Source organism: Triturus cristatus, chromosome 9 (assembly GCF_964204655.1).
Source record: "Triturus cristatus chromosome 9, aTriCri1.1, whole genome shotgun sequence".
Classification (NCBI taxonomy): Eukaryota; Metazoa; Chordata; class Amphibia; order Caudata; family Salamandridae; genus Triturus; species Triturus cristatus.
The window spans coordinates 1,098,644,463-1,098,659,848 of record NC_140592.1 but is presented as its reverse complement, the minus strand read 5'-3'; the positions used below and the strand labels follow the sequence as shown (position 1 = coordinate 1,098,659,848).

Genomic DNA, 15,386 nt, shown 5'->3' with positions numbered 1-15,386 from the left:
TGCTGAAGTGATTGGGAAATTGCTTGAGGCGATACAGCTGCCTAAAGAATTAGCAGTTGTGAAATGTGCTGCCCATGGACAAGGAGACGATTTCGTGACAGTTGGCAACAGATACGCAAACGACATTGCACAATACTGTGCAAGGAATAATCAATCTATTAATCGGGAACGAGAGAGTGAAATGTTTTTTGTTCTGTGATGTTTACTAATGTCTTAGAGACATGGGATGAAGTGAAACAGTTGCAGGATGAGGCAGAGGAGGAAGAAAAGAAAGATTGGATTAAGGCAGGTTGTGCCCCGAGAGAGACAGACCATGTTTGGGTCTATAGAGATGGCAGACCAGTAATGCCCAACTCCATGCTGTCAGCAATGGCAAGGATGTATCATGGCCAGGGACATTTGGGGAGGGATGCGATGATTAGGTCTTTCAAACAAACCTGGTACAATGCAAAGTTCAGGACAATTGAAGAGAGTATCTGTCAAAGATGTTTGATTTGCCAGCAATTTAACACTGGGAAGAAGACAGTGGTGAGTCTGGGAACAATAGGCAGAGAAGGAGGTCCTTTTACAAGAATGCAGATTGATTTCATTGAAATGCCCCAAGTGAACAGACTGAGATATGTACTAGTGGTAGTCTGTTTGTTTTCAAGATGGGTTGAGGCCTATCCGACTAGGAGAAATGATGGAGTAACAGTGGCAAAGTTACTGTTAAGAGAGTTGATTCCTAGGTACGGATTTCCAGTAACGATTGAGTCTGATAGAGGTGGACACTTCTATAATGAACTCATGAGTTTGATTTGTGAAGCATTAAGCATACAGCAGAAGCTACATTGTGCATACAGACCAGAGGCTTCTGGTGTTGTTGAGCAGATAAACGGCACAATTAAGAACAGGATTGGTAAGATGTGCTTAGCCACTGGCATGAAATGGCCTGATGTTTTGCCTCTAGTGCTAATGACTATTAGATCTACTCCAGATAGAACTACTGGTTTAAGTCCGCACGAGATAATCATGGGACGTGCAATGCGACATGCATATGTACCTGTCAATAAGTTGATGACAATAACTGATGACATGATTTTGGATTACTGTAAAGGCCTGGCTGACGCAGTTCATTCTGTGTTTCACCAGATTGGAGAAGAAGCTACTACACTTGAGAAGAAGCAAGCTCATGATCTGAGTCCAGGGGACTGGGTGAGGATTAAAGTGCACAGAAGAAGAAATTGCTTGGTTCCAAGGTGGGGGAAGACCAAGACAAGTCATTCTAACTACGACGACTGCAGTGAAGTGTGCTGGTGTGAAAAACTGGGTGCATGCGAGTCATACTCTGAGAGTTCCAAACCCAAAGGATGGGACTGGTAGGGAGTATTTTGAAGAGTCAGATTCCAGTGATGATGAAGACCCAGAACCAGTGAGAAAGAATCAAGGTTCAGGGAAAGAAGCCTTTTCTTCAAGTTCAAGAGAACCATTGAGAATCTCAGAAAGGAAATCAGATTCTGAAAGAGAGCCTGAAGTTCCAAAAAGCAGTGGAGGAAAAAGAAAAGAAAAGAGCAGTTCCACAGAAATTACTCCTGAATCAGAAGAGGAGGAGATTGAAGAACCACTTGAGATTATTTCTGAAGAAGTAGGGTCAGAAGAAGATAGAGAGGGACAGATTGCGGAAGACCCCCGAGGAGGTGTAGGGAACACTTCTAATAAGTTAGGTGAAGGGACAAGTAGACAGCAAGAAGATTGCGTGTCGGAGACCCGAGGAGGGAAAGAAGTAGGGAAGTCTCAAATAGTGGTGAAAAAGACTGTGGAGCGAAAGAAAACTGCTGAAGAACAAGAGCAAAAGAAAACTGCTGAAGAACAAGAGGCATTTGAAACAGAATCGGATGAAAGTGAAAGTGAAAAATCAAAGGGTCGAGTTCTGAGAAAGAGAACTTGGATTGGAGAAAGAAATAATACAGAAATAAGACCGAAAAAGGTCATAAGAGGAGATTTTTGGCCTAACAACAGAGTAAAGAGGCTGAGATACAGACTGATAAGAGGAAATACATCGAAAGCTGAACAAGTGAATGAAGTATCGAGTCAAAACGAAGTAAAAAGGAAGGAGCAAAAGGAGTCAAGAGAACCTGTGGAAATAAAGAGAATTAGAAGACCCAACCAAAAGTACAGATCACCGGAATGGTCTTATGTGGCACTGTCTGAAGAAGGAGAAGAAGAAACAGTGACTCGAGATAATCCGGAGGGGATCTTGAGAAAAGTGGTTGAGGAAAAGGAAGAATCTGTTGGAATCTTAAAAGTTATCCTGACTGACATTGGAGAAGAGTCAGATGCACAGGATGTTGTTGATGATCTGATACAGTTTGATGTTGCTGAAGAAGAAGGAGTGAAAAGTGATGAATATCCAAATTGAGTGAATTGAAGAAATCACTTGGAAAAAGTGAAAAGGAGAAAGTCTGAAATTCAGCTGTCTTAAGTAATCCAAAGTTTGAGAAATTACAGTAGTGGAGTAGTAGAGGCTAAGTCAAAAGACAAGGTCAAAGTAGTAAAATGGCTAACAGAGAATAATCAAAGTAGATGTGCCTTCTTAAAAAGATGGTGTAGAATGTGCTGCTGCTGTACTGGATTATTAATGCTACTATGGGGTATTTTAGCTTTATTAGTTACATTTAGAGTTTCAATAGGTACATTTGGGATACATACTGAGAATGAGACAAATGTAGAAAAGAATTCGCAAAAAGTAGTTCCAACTAGAATTAGTAATACTTACATGCATAAAGATAGGTCAATTAATGATTTTTCTAGTAATGTTTTTTCAAAGTTGTTATACGAATATGTGAAAACAATGGAAGTAAGGGATTGCTACGTTTGTATGCAATTACCCGCATCCGTTTCAGAGGGTGTTACTTATCACCATTTACCAGCTACGTATGGAATTTCTTGTAGTGTATTAAGTAGTGTTTTTTATTTGTTAGGGAAAATAGATTATAAGATGTCTAATAAAGATAATATTTTTGGGCACTTGCCAATGAACAAAGGCTGAATCCAGCTAAAGAAGCTAACATTTTTGGTGAGATTTTTATTGAAAAAGAAGAATTAACATTAGATTACATTTTTAAGAATAATTTAACTTGTAGTTTGGAAAAAGAGGAAAAAGCTTTCCTGAACATGGTGGAGGAGAGGAGATTGAGTATGCATGAAAAGGCAGGGAAATATAAAGTGAGTGAGACAATTTGGGACATTGAGATGGGAAAAGAATTGAGAAATGGAGCTAGTCCAACTTTAGCTTTAGATGCACCACAGAAGGGTAAGCTGTGCATTACAAGAGGGAAATCCCAATATGATACATATTTTGTTGGGACTAGTGAATGTCATGATACATACTTCATTGCAACAGGATGGGGTTTCAGAGGTGGAGAAGATACAATTTTTCCAGGAGTGTATTATGTTTGTGGGAACAAGGCTTATTACAAGTTGCCTGACCATTGGTATGGCACGTGTTATGTGGGCCTGGTTTTTCCAAAGATTTTTCATATAGATAGAATAGAAGATGTAGAACATATTAATTTGCTAATGCGCTTCAAGAGGGAAACTTGGTTTGAAATTGTGGGTGACATTTTTAGAGCTTTAATTCCAGCAGTGGGAATTTCTTTAAATGCTAATGGGATTCGGAAACTGTCAACAGTGGTGGATCGCTTATCGACAAATACCGCTGGAGGGTTTCTTTTGGTGAATACGGAATTAATTGCCGTACGTGCTATGTCTATGCAAAATAGACTTGCTCTTGATATATTATTGGCTAAGGAGGGTGGAGTTTGTGGAATGCTGAAAGTTCAACATTGTTGCACTTACATTCCAGATGAAAGCAAAGACCTGAAGGTCTATATAAAAAATATTACTGATTTGCATGAAGAATTAGTACCAATTGAAGCTGAAAGTATCTGGACTAAAATAGCTAATAAGGTGATAGCTGTTAAGAGTTTTATTGCAAAAATAGGTAGTACTATTATAGGTAAGATATTGTTTCCTTTAACTTGTATAATTGTTGCTTTATTGATATTGAGATTGGTGTGTGTGTGTTGTAAAAACAGGGGAGGGAAAAAGAAGTTAATTAAAAGAAACAATGAAAAGAGAAATAAAAGGTTGAAAAGAGAACCACAAGAAATTGAATTAGAAGAATTAAGGGAGAGTGTCTACTTAGAAACAAAGAGGGATGATGAAAGAGTGTCTGGTGTGTAGTGTTGCGTAAGGAGGAAAAAGACATTTCAAATTTCTCCTAAAATGGGACTAAATTTCACTAAATTGTTTTTGTGGATTATTTGGTGATAAAAATCACCAAAAGGGGGATTGCTGGAGCAGAGTTTTCTGTTGAAAATTCATCAGGTTTTGAAGCTTCAGTTGTCAAAACGTGGTAAAAATAAAATTACTAATTTTTAATCATTAATTATTTGTTTGTGTAAATGTGTAAATGTTTATTAATCAATATGTATGTATTAACAAGAGAAAACCGACACGAGGGAACGCTTATGTGTTGCTATTGATAATGTGCATGTTTTATTAAATAAACGTTGCTGAGTGCTGTTTATTTTTAAGCACGAAACGCTTTTGAATTAATGCTTTCCTGTGTTGCTAAAGCTAGATAATTGCATACACATAAGGGTATTAGTGGGGTTAACACTGTTTAATCACTATGCTGTGGTAACGTTGTTTTGTCTCTTTTAATTAAGATGGTCTATTGTGGCCTATTGTGGCCTACTAAAAGATGGCTGACTTTTGAAGCCTTGTTTCGAGTGAGAATTTGTGATGGAAAAGGCCTTGCTGAATATGGACGCGAGTCATCTGTCCACAGTCCTTGCCTGGTTAAAACTTTCCGTGAGGACAGCAGCAGATCTGGGCATGTTTCCAGATGCATTGGGACAGCAGCCTTGGCAGCCTTGGAAAACAAAGGAGCTTTAAAGAAAGACTCTAAACTCTGAGCTCACCAGAGGAAATGTGTGGAAGTTGAGAAGAAACATTTTAAGATTTAGTTCCTGTTCTGTCTTTTTATTTTTGTGACTTTTCTGAGCGGAGATTTTTCAAAATGTAGCGATGCTACATCCTTTCCTTCTTGCTCTGCTCAGCGGTTCGGCGGATGAAGAAATGTTAAATGTTTCTTTCCTTTGTTTGAATTATTATAAATATACTAGACTAGAGAGGGTTCCATTCCATTGCGTTTTGCTTTCTTCCCAAACCTGCGTTGGTGAGGATCGATGCTGTGAGGACGGTGACTTGGGAGATTTCTACTGAGAGACTTGTCCTGATGACCCATTCGGACATTTAGCTAGAATAGGTAATTATGAGAAAATGATTTATTCTGATTAATTTCTTTTGACTAATTTTAGATAAAGAATCATAATTTTAAAATACGGTGTTGGTGATTATTTCTTGTCAATTATTGAGTACTCTATTTGATTATTGATGTATAGATTGTTTAGATTATGACAATTGCAATAGCTAGGTCTTATCGACCTCGGTGTAGGTGTGGGGTTTAGGAGTTTAGGAGTTTTCTTTTCACAGGTTCAATGCTGGTAGAGTATTTGAGTGTATGTTAGTGAAATGGGCCCTAGTGTATGGTGAGTGTATGTGCGTGTAACTGTGAAATTACTCTATCCGTGGAAGTAGGGAGATTTTGTACACCCCAATCTGCATCAGTGCCACCAATAACCTATGTTGCGGTTAGAGGCGTCAGATTGCACGTCGAATTCCCCATTATTCTGGCCTTCAGAACGGCATTCTGTAGAGGAGGGTTGGTATTCAAAGGGAGCCCAGGGTGGGTGTTTTCCGTTTGTTTCCCTGTGAGGGGGGCATTAGCCCCGGTAAACGGTTGCCACAAGCCTGATGAGCTTGCTCACGCTGCTGCGGGGATAACATCCATCTCCAATTTAAGTAGAGTACTTGGCCACTACTTGCCTGGTGAGCCCATGCCACCTACCCCAGGGTGTGGGTCCAGAGTCTCCTCTCGGCTTACCTCGAACATGAGCCCAAGCAAAAAGACCATAGCTATGCACGACACAATGTCTGCGTGGTTCTGAATAATAAACTCATGGCTGAGCACGGGCGGGTTCTTGTTGTTCTTCTTGCGGATGGCCATGGTGTTGCTAACAGGGGCCTGGCGGCAGCGGTGGCTCCTCTGCTGCTGTGTGCTTCGACTCCTTTCTTCCTGCTCCTCCTCCTCCCACCCTGCAGCAGCGGCTCCTAACACCACGTCTGCACTAGCAGTAACGCTCTCGTTCCTGCCAAGCCGGTCCTCTCCCAGCCACCACCAGGAGTAGGGGGGGAGCCAGAGCAGCCAATCAAGCCAGGAGGGGCTTGTGCAGACCAGAAGGGAGTGGAAAATAAAATAAATGAACACGGAATTTACAGACGACGAGGATGTTCTATGGTAGAGTTGTTATACATAGCGGCCATCTTGAAATAGAGAAGTTAAGTTTCAATCTGAGGATCAGTTAAAAAAAAAAAGTACAATTTGTTCAAAATAGTAGAGAATTCTATACCCAAAAAATCACTGTAAGGCACAAACGGGTTGGTACCATTGACCAAATACATTTAAATTCAAAGCAATACCGTACAATGCAACAGCGCCGTATTTAATCACAATCGTTGTCAGCATCCCTATAGCAACTTATCCCATATTTTTTTCATTTTGAGAAAATATAAGAGGCTGATATTCTATAACGGCTAAGCGCCTAGGTGCCCTCAAGAGAAAACTGGGTCCCTTTTCTGTTTCCCTCGAGGTAGAGCGAAAAGGAAGGCACTTGTGGCCTTCAGTTTTAAACCAATGCCGCTTTAAACATGAAGTAAACCTTAGCTGCTGGCCCCCTGAAAAACACATACGGTCATAATTACATCGGCGGCAGCTAACCAAATCGAAACGAAGAAGTATGTATACATGAAAACATTTATCTATATTCGGAGCTTTCTTAGTTTTCATACTGTTCGGGAAATGAATTGTTTGATATACATTATATACAGTATGATGTATTATTTAAAGCTTTTATACTGAAGTTTAACAAATAGTTGTTGTTTACAACGCGAATGGTTTACCTGTATACATTTATATTTACTTCTACTAGAAAGACAAGCCGAGGGCACCGGAAGACACCACCGCCTTTCTCCGAGGCAGAGCCGAAATGCCTCGGAGAAACGCAGCGTCCATTTCGGATTCGGGGGCGTTTTGCTCTTCTCTCCTCCAGCCATTGGCTGGAGGAGAGAATGAGACTTTCTGCAAAAAACACGCCCCCCCGATCCGAAAAGGACGGGGCATGATTGGAGTGACGGGACCTCTTCTCCAATGGCTGGCCAGCATTTACGAGGCCAGCCAATGGAGAACAGGGGAGAAGAGGGGCGGGTTCAAGCCCCTCTTCTCCCAAGTCATTAAATCTCGGAGCGAGACTGCGCAAGCGCAGCCTTCGCAGCCGAGACCTAATGAGGAGCCCACTGCATATTGTGCGACAAACGGATGCCTAGATAATCAAATACATCCACCCTCCCCAGAGGTACGGCGTTCAACTTTGGGGGACGCACAGGTTTTTTTAGGGGGGTTCATCACAAGATATTTTCTTTTATCAGTATTGATTACCAGGCCCCGTTCTGCACAAAAGGACTGGAAGTTATTGAGTTGTTTTTGAAGACCCATTGGTGATTTGGACAGCAGGAGTGTATCATCCGCAAAGAGAAGGGTGGGGATACGCTCCCCCGCCAGGGAAGGTTCATCTGAAGGATCTTTCAACAGGTGCTCAACCACATACAAAGAAAAGAGGGTGGGAGCTAGAACACATCCCTGGCGAACCCCTCTCTCTACCGGGATTCTGCTAGTTTTCTCTCCCTCTGTACCCCATCTTATCTGGGCAAAACTGTTTTCATGGAGCCTTACAAGTAGCAATAGAATGTAATGTGGTATCCCCATGTCAGTAAGAACTCTCCAGAGAGTCTCCCTAGGTGCAAGGTCAAAGGCAGTCTTTAAATCGATAAACGCAAGATAAAGACTGCCTTTGCCCAAGACCACCACCTTCCAGTACACTAGCAGCAATCTAAAGGTTTGTTCTATTGTGCCAGTGCCTGCTCTAAATCCTGCCTGGTAGTCAGAAAGAACGTTATTTTCGCTAATCCATTGTAATATTCTAACCAACAGCACCTTGCCGACTACCTTTTGGGTTACATCCAGCAGGCTTATAGGTCTATAATTCGACGGGTCGTCCCTGGCCCCTTTTTTAAAAATAGGGACAATCTCCGCCCCTTTCCAGGATGTGGGAATCGGTGCACCCCTGCAGATAGCAATGAGCAGGCAATAGATAAATTTCCCCCATTTCGGAATGTCTGAGCGAAGCAGGTCCCCGGGAATGCCATCTGGACCAGCCGCCTTTTGGGGCATGACGGTACTAATGGCATACTCTACTTCTTTTATTGAGAAGTCGGGGTCTACAGAAACTGCCTCCCAGTCCTTTTGGGGCATAGTAGTACCAATAGCATGCTCTACTCTTTTTGTTGGGAAGTCAGGGTTTGCTAGAGCCACCTGCCAGCCCTGTTCATCATTGGGTATAGCTGTGGTGACATTTCCAGATTGGCGAGTATACAATTTAGAAAAGTGGTTAACCCACACTTGGCTAGTAATGTTACATGTTATGAGGTCGCTATCTGGTCTATTTCTGGCTCTGATTATATCCCAGAAACGCCTTGAATCTTTTTCAGAGCTTGCCTCTTTTAAAGTGCGCCAATACTCTTCTTCCCACTCCTTTCTTGCACTTGCCAATGTTCGCTTATGCTCTTTCCTAGCACCCTGCATCAGGGCTTGGGATTTGCCTTTAATAGCCTCAATCAAAAGAGATTTTGCGTGTCTACATGCAGATGTGTACCAATCATGCTTGCCCCTTGGATTCCGGGTTGCCATGTTCCTACCCACATGTACCTTTTTCAAGAAAACATCCCCAATAAACCTAAGTGTTCCCTCGAAAATAGATGTAACCCTTCCAGTTGTTAGCAGGGCCGGATCAATAGTATCCAACTCCGTTTGTGAGGCTTTAAGCATTTCATTGATATTATTAAGTTTAGTTTCATTAACTGAAACTTTATTCCACTTCAAACGTCTGCCGCAAGAGGAGACAGAAATTTTATGAGCTTGCTTAGAGGGTACTTCGAGTGTTTTGCTAGGCCAAGGGTTTTTAAGAGTCAAAGAAAGCGAATTATGGTCGCTTTCAACAGTAGGTAGAACTACCATATCCTGTACTAAACCCCACAGTGAAAAATCTAGGCGAATGTAGTCAATCCTCGAGGTATGGTTGACTCTATTAAATGTAGCAGCACCCATAGGGTCTGAGTTTGTACGACCATTTTTGGCTCTTAGGCCAAACTCCAATGTTGGAGCATTTAACTGTATCGCACTTTGGCTCCATCTTTTAATCGGAGGAATAGTTAGGGCTGGGATACCCCTTCTAACATCGTCCTCACCCAGGTCCAGAATGTCATCTGTTAAGAGAGGCTCATAGGTGCAGTTAAAGTCTCCCACAACCAGGACTTGGGCACCAACAGTATTGTCTCTGAGCTCTGTTTCAAGAATGGTCACTATCGCGGACATAGACCCATATTTGGTACCTCTAACATATATGTTAAACAAATCGAGGGTTAGCCCCCAGCGGGGACCTCTCAAGGAAATTCCTAGAATATCTGGGCTATTAATATGCTTAGGTGTTATGCGGCAATTAAGGGAAATGCTTACCCAGATGAGAAGACCTCCCGAAGGGCGACCCTTCCCATTTCTAGGGAGTGCTGCAGGCACAGAGTATGTAACATACCCAACTCGATGGAGTGGTTCTAAGCTCCAGGTCTCCTGGAACAGGCAGATCTTATGGGCCTCTACTAAAGCATTCCATTCTGGTGAGCATAATTTCCTATGGATACCTGCTAGGTTCCAACTAGGAATCTTTAATGTAACCCTAGGATCATGGCCATCGCTATTTTGAGGACCCAGGCATTCAATAGAAGGCATGAGTACAGCAGAAGGCATGAGATTAATAGAAGCCATGGACTGAGCAATACTAGGCCCTGGTACGGAGTTAAGGTGGGGACAAAAAGCTGGGACCTGTGAGATTGTTTGGTCAGTTGTCTGCATCGCTGGGGTCATATGACTAATATCTATATTTGTATTAGTCGTAGAGCTAACCAAGGATTGTAAGGGTTTGGGACTAAGGAATTCAATGCCCTCAGGGTCATGTCCAGTACGCAATAGTGGTCAATCCACTGCTTCTAAGCAGCTGAACCCATTTGTGACTGGTATGCCTCTCCAACCTACAAGAGGAGCTATGTCACCACCTCCATGACCTGACCAATCTCTGGCTTTATACAAGTGAAATGTCAGCCTAACTATAACGTCCCTGAAACCTGTGTTTTTTTCAGTGAATATAAAAGGATATTATATATATTTTTTCATAATGACCATCCCTCTCAGGTAATCCACTTATATTGCAGCAACACCCAACAAGGAAGCCAACGCGTTTCGGCCTATGCCATTGTAGTGCCAGAGGCACTCCCATGTACTGGGAGCACGTGATGACCTTTGAATATCATTGTTTTAGTTGATTCTATGTGTTCTAATCCACTTTGCCCCATGCATTTCATGTGTCCTTAAATCTTCAGAGTGGGAGTGTTTGCTTTTTACAGCCTTGCCAGGAACAGAACGTGTGGGATGTGTGTTTGAAAGCATGAGAGAGGAAGGTGTGGAACGTACTTCTCTATCTTAGAGTGTAGTGCTATAGGCAGTGGTGCCCAAACCTGCATTATGTTGCATATTGGAAAGTTTTATTACATTTTTACTATTGGCTTTGACATGCTCCCATGCCATCTTGAATTCTGACTGTCTAGCTTGAGCTGTGAACACACAACCAGGCCCCTAGATCACTCACGTTGTTTAGGTAATCCACGTTCAAGATTGTTTTCTGTACTTTTGGAGAGGTTTTCTACTTTCTCAAGCTTCACTAAGATAAGGGGCTGAAATATGTGGGAGCACAGAAGAATGTGTGAGAACTCCTTTGTCTTTGAAACGCTAGTGGGAGATCGGCCAACTCCAGTAAGAGTCCTTGGCGCAGAGGAAGTCTTCTCTGAAACTTCTAGTGCATTGACATTATAAAACTGGGGTCTGTTGACTTGGATGGTGGGATTTTGTTTTGACCTGAAGGGATGGATGCGTTTTATTCAGTGTGGCAGTTGCCGGCTTGCTGAGTCTCTTGACTTCGGCTGTGAATCCCCCAGTCTGGTGTGGGCTAAGATGAAGTTATTGCAGCCGGTGATGTATTTTCTTTGATTATTGGCATTGTGATGTGGGAGTGTGTGTGTGCACATTCAAGTCTTCAGTGGCTGTAATCGTCTGATGTATTCGATGTTTATATTTTTTCATGCTTTCCTTTGTTTCCTTGTGTATGATTACTTGCATTTAACAGTGCTTATTTTTTGCAGTGGACGTCCAGTATTATCATTATCTGCTTGTATTTTATTCCATGCATTTAACAGTTGCATTTGCTTACTTGCAAGTGTGTTATTACTGCTTGCACACACATTATATATATATATATATATATATATATATACACACACACACACACACACACACATGCATAGTTTTTCATTTGACATCTGGGAAAGCCTTTCTGCTAGAGAGAGTTGCGCAAATAAAACCCCATGCTTTATTCAGAAAACTGTCTTTGGATGTGCCTCATTTTTTGAGAGTGAAAACCCTTTACAGGTGTTTCCTTACTTCACCATGTGTGCGCTCGTGGGGGAGTGCTGTATTTCTATTATTTGGAAGTGCAAAGCAGGACAGCCTTCAACCGGGCAAACATATTTTTTTATGTACTCTGGGGTCCCAGCACATGGGCAGGAATGCTTATGACTATTGAGGAGGATCCCCTGGAATGGAACCATGGTTGTGGTTTTGAAGCACTTACCGAGGAGGTACGGGGGGGGGGGGGGTCGAGAATGAGGGATGGGGAAGGGAGTTTGCATACTTGCAACTGGAGGTGGTGCGCACACCGAGCGAACGTACTGCTTGCTGTTTTTTCTTTGTTTTCTTTTGTTTGTTGTGCTGCACCTGTATCGTACAGTTTTGTTAAGTGTAGCCCTGGCAATAGGCTTGCTCAAAGCAAATAACCAATAAAAGGTTTAACAAAAAAAAAAAAAAAGAGATTTAAGAGGGTTTAAAAAATACAGTTCTTATAGACACCAAACTCAATATTCCTACTTGCTCTCAATTGAAATTTAGCACTTATTAAATGTAATAAGGTAACCTAATGTTATCCAATGGGGGAAGGCAGGCCTTGCATTAGTGAAAAACTAAGTCTTTAACTACCAAGGCATGTAAAATGTACAAGTACATGTGCAGATTTTTAAATACACTGCACCCAGCCCTGTGGGCTGTTTAGGGCCTACCTTACAGATGACATATGTATTAAAAAGGAATGTTTAGGCCTGGCAAAAGGTTTATTTTGCTAAACTGAAATGACCATTTAAATCTACACACACTGGCTAAATGGCAGGCATGAGATGTTTAAAGGTCTATTAAATGAGTGCCATAATAAGTGCTGCAGACTCACCAATAGCATTGAATTTACAGGTCCTGGATATATGTACTATAGACATACCAGTAAATAAATGCGCCAATTGGGTATAAGCTAATTTCAACATTTTTAAAGGAGAGAGCACATGCACTTTAGCACTGGTTAGCAGTGGTAATATGCACAGAGTCCCAAGGCCATAGTTACCCTTGACAAAATACAACATTTTTATAGGTAAATGAGAATCTGGGAAAGAGGAAAGGGGAGGGATGAAGAGAGGAAAGAGGTGGAATTCCTAATGCCTTAACACACCAATCAGGAATTCATCTTTCCCTTTGGTAACTGGAAAGATGAGCAAGGTGGAAAAACAACTAGAGATATTTTTTTTGTTTTCACAAGGCATAGGATTCTCAACCACTTATGCAATACATCTGCAATCGTGGAAGGAGGGATCTAATGTTTACAGGCCACAGGAAGCTTTAAAGCAAAGACATGCATTTGCATGATCCAGGCCAAGCCCATAGCAAGTCAATCCCCTAAAAATTCCTCCTAATCCAGTTCGGGAGAATACTGAAAAGGGATGAAGAGAGATGAGGCTCTGCCTGCATGCTCTTAATCCGCTTGTCTAGCTGTTTTTCAATATCCACAAAAGCGCCTTGGAAATGAAGACAACACAAGCACTTGCAACTGTAAGAAATGGACAAACAAATACCAAAAACATAAAAAGGGTATACTTTGCTGTCGCCTTAACAGATCAGTAGGCCTCCGGGTAAACTCTGATGTAAAATAGGAGGGTTTTCAGTGTCAAGAAAGGGCACAATCATAATGAGTATAATGGAGTTTCTTTAAAAGAGACAACAAAATAGCCAATTAGGAAAACATACCTCAAAGAATTTTCTCTCGATGGCAGGGTTTTTCCCCATAGTCCTTTTTTCAAAGCAGCAAAGGATAATTGTGTTTGTACCTGCTAGCTCCTTTAATGTCTTCAGCAAGGGTTCTAGAGACTAGACAAAGAATATGGTAATTTGCTTCTGACTAACGTCAGCACTTCCAAACAAAACCTCCAATTACAACAGAAGTAGGACAAATACATTTGTGGTGTTTCTGGTACTTTAACCTTGGTTAACCACATTCACCAACTGCTGTGAGAAACAAGTCCTGCAAAGCCTACAGATCTGGACTTAATGAGCCAACACACAGAGGAGAAAAATCACACACACACACTATCTGCCACGCCTGTACAACATGCCTCTTTCTTTGCCTCATCTGTAAGCACAATTTTCTACTTTCTACATCTGATGTACTGCACAGCACGAGACTCGCAAGAATAGATAGAATAAATACATTTTACTCAACAAGCTTAGGAAATAACAGACCTAGGAGGCGCAGAAGGAGACAGGCAAAAGGAACAAATGATGGACGGAATGATGAACAATGTAAACATTCACCCCCAGTCACAAAGATCTGGGTTTAATCCATTGTTCTTTTGCTCAACACACCACCCCAGTTTGGACCCAGCCATATGCAAATCAGTCTTTACCCTGTGCCTCATGGGAACAGTCCAGCCTGAACTGCCAAGCCAGGTCCTCCCTTGACCCGAAACAAGCATCCTGGGACCGGTTTCGGGACATCACCCCTCATCAACCAGGCTAGCTTGAATCCAGTGGTGCAGTGAGCACGGGACCCACTTCTGGGCATACCCTTACCACTTAGGGCGAACTAAGCAAAAGGAACAAATGATGGACAGAATACTGAACATTGCAAACATTTATCAGCGATAGGTACATTTATACATGTATGTGTTAACACATTAAGACCGTTACTGGCTTTGCCAAAACCTGTCACTGTGTTCGAAGTCTCTAAATGTGACTATTTCTGCCTCCACTTTGGCATGGGGGAGGATGCGCTAGCATCAGTGTCGGAAAGTGCCTCATTTTGAATGGTTAGTCCCAACTTTTGCCTTATGTGTTTTCGAACTGTAAGTGCACTGCGTCCCTACTAACCAGGTCCCCAGTGCCAGATTTATTTCCCAAAACACTGTACCACGATTGCAACAACTTCAGCTACCCTGTAAAATCCCAGAATATAGTACCCCTGGTACCAAGGCCATGAATACTGAAGAGGGTCAGGTGGGGCTACAGCACTGGTTGTGCCACCCCAGGCCTCACCACTAAGGTTAGGTACTTTACATTTGCAGGCTGCATTTCCTCATGCAGGAAAATCTGAAGAGTCATCATGGCACACACCCCTGTCTGCATTCCATCCATACACTGCATAAGATATAGGTAAGTCACCCCTACTGCAGGCCTTTAGCCCTGAGGCAGGGTATATTATATCCCATGTGTGGGCATATCATTATGGCCAGATATGCCCCAACAGTGTCCAGTCCATTCTGTGATATTGTAAGTGAACAGGGAAGCTATAAATAGTACAAGGGCTGGAACACGTGTTTCTTAGCTCCATGATAGCTTCACTGATTTCGGAGAGGTTTGGTACCAAATATCTCTGATGCCAGTGTTGGATTTATTAATACATTCACACAGGAGACCTTTTTAGAGGGCCCCTGAAACCTAACCAAACACTAGTGGGGTCTCTGGCCAGTTTTCACCACTCTGCCACCACCAGACCTGTTTTTGACCTCATGGGGTGAGAGCCTGCACTCCCAGATGACAGAAACAATACCTGCTCTGGGGCAGGACAGGATGGCCTATCCGGGCGGGAAGTTTAAAGGCAGTGCCACCTTTGCAATCCAGGCCAGGAAACCCAAGTAGAGGGGGAGGCCAAGTCCCCCTTCCTGCTTCACTTTTGGCAGGAAGAAAGGTA

The 15,386-nt window shown here is 42.3% G+C and overlaps 1 protein-coding gene across 2 annotated transcripts in view; it reads right to left on the bottom strand.

The window, feature by feature from the left end:
- The window catches only part of VCPKMT (valosin containing protein lysine methyltransferase), a 111,917-nt gene that overhangs the window by 50,722 nt on the left and 45,809 nt on the right, over positions 1-15,386 (bottom strand). For both annotated transcript variants that reach the window (XR_014968900.1, XM_085627001.1), the window contains exon 4: positions 13,448-13,567. Coding sequence is in view for 1 of the 2 variants with exons in the window: in XM_085627001.1 (XP_085483127.1) it covers positions 13,448-13,567 (120 nt within the window). In the remaining variant the exon portion in view is untranslated. The remainder of the gene's footprint in view (positions 1-13,447; positions 13,568-15,386) is intronic.